The sequence below is a fragment of the Crocodylus porosus genome, unplaced genomic scaffold, assembly GCF_001723895.1.
Source record: "Crocodylus porosus isolate Cpor-Errol unplaced genomic scaffold, CroPor_comp1, whole genome shotgun sequence".
Lineage (NCBI taxonomy): Eukaryota > Metazoa > Chordata > Crocodylia > Crocodylidae > Crocodylus > Crocodylus porosus.
In genome coordinates this window covers 40,736,292-40,740,922 of record NW_017728911.1, presented here as the reverse complement: position 1 = coordinate 40,740,922, position 4,631 = coordinate 40,736,292, and the positions used below count along the sequence as shown (strand labels likewise).

General features: G+C 52.6%; 1 protein-coding gene across 1 annotated transcript in view; it reads right to left on the bottom strand.

Moving 5' to 3' along the window:
- ADAMTS7 (ADAM metallopeptidase with thrombospondin type 1 motif 7) overlaps positions 1–4,631 on the bottom strand; it is a gene marked incomplete at its 5' end in the record, with an annotated part of 149,013 nt that overhangs the window by 102,006 nt on the left and 42,376 nt on the right. The window contains 2 exons of the mRNA XM_019533908.1: positions 684–817; positions 1,188–1,357. Coding sequence (XP_019389453.1) covers positions 684–817; positions 1,188–1,357 — 304 coding nt within the window. The remainder of the gene's footprint in view (positions 1–683; positions 818–1,187; positions 1,358–4,631) is intronic.

Genomic DNA, 4,631 nt, shown 5'->3' with positions numbered 1-4,631 from the left:
TCGTAAAAGGCCACCAGGTTGGTCTGACAGGACCTGCCACTGATGAACCCATGTTGGTTGCCCCTAAGCATGCAGTCCCCCGCTGGCCCCTCCTGGATGCGTGCCAGCATAATTTTCTCAAACACCTTGCCTAGGATCGAGGTAAGACTAACCGGCCTATAGTTTCCCGAGTCCTCCTTTCTGCCTTTTTTGAAGATGGGGACTACGTTGGCCCTCTTCCAGTCCTCCGGTACCTCACCAGAGCACCACGAGCGCTCTCTCCTCATGAGAGAGTTTTTCCCAATATCTAACCTCAACTTCCCATGCTGAAATGTGCTGAAATATTCCCTGCAACCCCGTGTGCTGGATGGGAATCAAGGATGGGAAGTGTCATTTGTGCACATGAAAGCAGTGATGATGTTCATCATTACAACGTATGTTTTGAGCAGGCAGAGTCTCCACTCTCCCTTCATGCTCAAGAACATGGACCAGAGAGCACTGCCAAGCACCCCCAGCTCTGGCTTCACCTTTATTTAGGAGATCTCTGATGCAGGGACTTTGCTGAGCTAGGTTCCCATCTATCCCTCAACAACTCTTGTCCTCAAAGACTCACCCGGAGGAGAAGCTACAGGCTTCTCTACACCTAATAGTGCGGCACATCTCTGCAGGGTCCCAAAGTCACATTCCCTGAATCCCAAACGTACCTTGCAAATACCATTGATGCAGATGTCCCGGCTGCCGTTCCCGTCGTAGCACGGAGTCCCATCTATGACGGCATCACGGAGCTTTTCCGCAAAGTAGTCGTCTTCCGGGCGGCAGTGCAACTCGCACAGATTCACTGGGGGTCCAAGCAGATGCTGAGCAAACCCAACAGGCCAATAGTATCTGCACCCTTGTGTCCACCTCCTCTTTCCCCCCCACAGAGGCAGGACTCGATCTCTCAGGGCTTCCTATGCTTCCTTGAACATCTCAGTTAAACCTACAGTCATGGCTGTTGATCTCTGTTTAAAATACTTCTAAAGATACCTGAATTGTGAAGGCACTGAAAGCTAACCCTACCTGGCACCGAGCATAGACTCTGACCAGGAATAATGAAAACAGTTCATTAATAAAAAAATCCACTTAAAAGAGCCCTCTGGCTCTGGAAGTAATACTACTACTACTACTAATTAAAAAAAAAAGGCTCAGCAAATGTAAGGTTGACTTACCGTTGTGGAGCACGGGGGTCCACTTGTGCAGCTTTCCCTTGTAGAGCATGGGGTCAAACTGGCTGCACTGGAGCTGACGGAAAGACGGTTTGTCGGTGGGGCACGGCTTGATGTTACAGATACGAAACCGCTTCCTCTCACCGAGACAGTATTTCCCACCGTACTTTGGCCTGAGATCCCACGGGGGGAGAGACAACGGTAAATGAGGGGATGCAGCGCATGAGGATGGAATTTGCTACCATTTCACAGAGTATAAGGGGCGAAGATGAGACCTCATCTTTTAACGGAGCCCTTTGTGGGGCACTAAGATCCACATAGTTTGCCCCACCTGCTATTCATTCCTATTGCATCACTGTAAATCCGGAATAACCTCCCTGGAAGGAATAGAGTTTCCCCAGCACAGCAGAGAGCATGGAGCCCACCCAGCGCTCGGATCCATGAGGGATGTTTTGGAGGGACAGATGCAGACCTGAACATGCCCTTGGGACAAGGGCAGGGGGGAAGGGAGGCTGTTTGGAGCTAGCTATTTTGGAGAGGAGACAAGGCTGGATTTGAGTTTCTACATCCTGGCAGACTGGGGTCTGGGCTTTGGTTCCAGCCTCTTGCTTGTGTCAGTAAATGTGATTTGCTTGCTTCCAACAGACCAAGAAGCAGGAGAGCAGAGGACACATCTTCCTGCAGCTAACAGACCCCAAGAAGAAGCACTGTGGGAGAAGGCTCTTTGTGCTGTGGCAGGCAGGCGCTAACAACGCTGTACTTGTAACCACATCCCTTTCTAAAGACATTTATTTATTCCGGGTCTGAGCCTTGCTGGGGTGCACAGACTTTTGCATTGGGGTCAGTAACTATAGAGCGGGTACTCCAGTAATAATAAGCCCATGAAAAAAAAGCCAATATTTCAGCTTAAATGCAAAGCCAGGAAACAAGGTCTCTGCAAGATGACCATACCTGGATACATCATTCATTTCTAGATAAATTACCTTGCTGATGAGGTAATCACTACCCTGGCTCAGGGGCCTATTGGGATTAAAACTTGACCTTTGGCTGGCTATTAACACTGCAGATCAAGGATGGCTCTGGCCAAGGGAAGGCTGTCGGGCTGCATTTCTGTGCTGAAAGCCCCAGCTCTCGGGTTGAGAGATGACATCATCCCCCCAAAAAGAGGAAGCATTGTCTGGCCTCTTGGAGGGACCTTTGATCATGGGGAATAAATCCTTTGCTCATCTTTCAGCAGATTCTGTTCACAAATCAGCCCACTGAATGCTGGCTTCTAGGCAGAAATGAGCGGCACCAATTAAAAAATAGCAAAGCCACAAGTTAGTGCAGGGCTCTTTCTTCTTCCCCACCCTGGTCTGCAACAATAGCAGCCTTCAGAAGCAAATTCCCCGATGAGCCGATCTGCACGGACTGCGAGATGACAGGCTGAGGTGCATGGCTGCGTCCCAGCTGCAGGTGCGAGTGCCACGGCCCTTTCTGGCTGAGCCTGGGCACTGCCTGTGATACTTCAGAGAAGACTTGTCATCCCAGTGCCAGCTGGTTGTGGGACAGCCATTTTCCTACGCTGCTGTCACACGCTGCTGCAGCATGGCAGGGCTTTGGGTCCTGGCACTGGAGGAGTGCCCGTGGAAGGTCACTGCTTTCTTGGGCTTTGCTGTAGAAGAGCAAGCGCGAGAAGCAAACATGCAGCTCTGATGGGCAGTCTGGGCTAGGACACATGAAAGGGGATGGTTGTGTTTTCCATTGCCCCAAGAGCTAGCCACAACCCAACTTGAGGCTTAGAGCTGCAGTGTTCACAGCCGGGCCCTGCTGTAAACACGACCCCAGAGGTAGTGGTGCCCAGATCATACAATCACAGACAACAATGGCTGGAAGGGACCTCAGGAGGCCACATCCAGTCCAACCCCCTGCTCCAAGCAGGACCAGCCCCAACTACATCATCCCAGCCAAGCCTTTGTCTACCCGGGTCTTTAAAACCTCCAAGGATGGAGAGTCTACAACCATTGGGGAGCCTATTCCAGTGCTTCACCACTCTCCTAGTGAGAGTTTTACCTAATATCCAACCTCAACTTCCCTTGCTGCAGCTTGAGCCCATTGCTCCTTGTCCTGTCATCTGCCCCCACTGAGACCAGTCCAGCTCCATCCTCTTTGCAACCTCCTGCAAGGAGGTGAAGGCTGCTTTTAAATCCCCCTCGGTCTCCTCTTCTGCAGACTGAATCAACCCACTTCCCTCAGCCTCTCCTCACCAGCCCTGTCCCCCAGCCCCCCAGCTGGACTCTCTCCAATGTGTCCACATCCCTTCTGTAGTGGGGACCCACAGCTGGACACAGCACTCCACATGTGGCATCACCAATGCATAATAAATTGGAATAATTACCTCCCTCGATCTGCTGGCAACACTCCTACCAACGCAGCCCAGGATGCCATTCGCCTTCTTGGCAACCACGGCACACTGCTGGCTCCTGTTCAGCTTCTTGTCCACCGTTATCCCCAGTTCCCGCAGCCTCTCCTAACAAGTCATGTCGTCCAGCCCCACAACCATTTCCACTGGACTCTCTCCAATTTGTCCACATCCTTTCTGCAGTGGGGGGGCCCACAGCTGGACACAGGACTCCAGATGTGTCATCACCAGTACAGAATAGAGGGGAAAAATCACTGCCCTCGATCTGCTGGCAACGCTCCTACCAATGCAGCCCAGGATGCTGTTAGCCTTCTCGACACCAAGGACACACTGCTGGCTCCTGTTCAGCTTCTTGTCCCCTGTCACCCCCAGGTCCTTTTCTGCAGGGCTGCTGCCAGCCAGTTGGCCCCAGCCTACCCCGGTGCATGGGATTGTTCCCTCCTAAGTGCAGGACTTTGCACTTTTCCTTGTTGAACCTTGTAAGATTTCTTTTTGGCTCAATCTTCCAATTTGTCTAGGTCACTCTGAATCCTAGCCCTACCCTTGGTTCTCCTGCGAAGCCTGGGGGAGCTGCACTGCCCCAGGATCTCCTCCCCAGCCATTGTATGCATGGGAGCTGTGTGCTCTGCACCCCTGCTGATTGCTGCCCCATTGCAGGGGGCCTGTGAGGCAGTGGTAGGGCTGTAGCCCAGGCTCCTTCTTGTCTGCTCGTGGGCTTCTTGCTTTGATGAGCAGGTGATGGGACAGCAAGTGCCTGCTAGCCCAACTAGCTGTGCAGGGAAGAGCAGACTTGTCCCCTGCCTGCCCCAGGCAAGCACTTTCCACCTGGGCCATAATGCCTGGCTGGAACTCTGTGCCCCTTCCCCGGATCCAACGGGGTCTGCAGTCTCATACCCGGGGGCAGCTAAGACTTCTGATCTGTCAGTCTACAAAGCAAACTTGCAGAGCTGGGGACCGAGCCCACGTGAGCTACCTGAACCCCAACCTGTGCTCCACATGTGTCACAGAGGAGTCTCTAGGTGCCACACTGCCACTGAGGGCAGTGA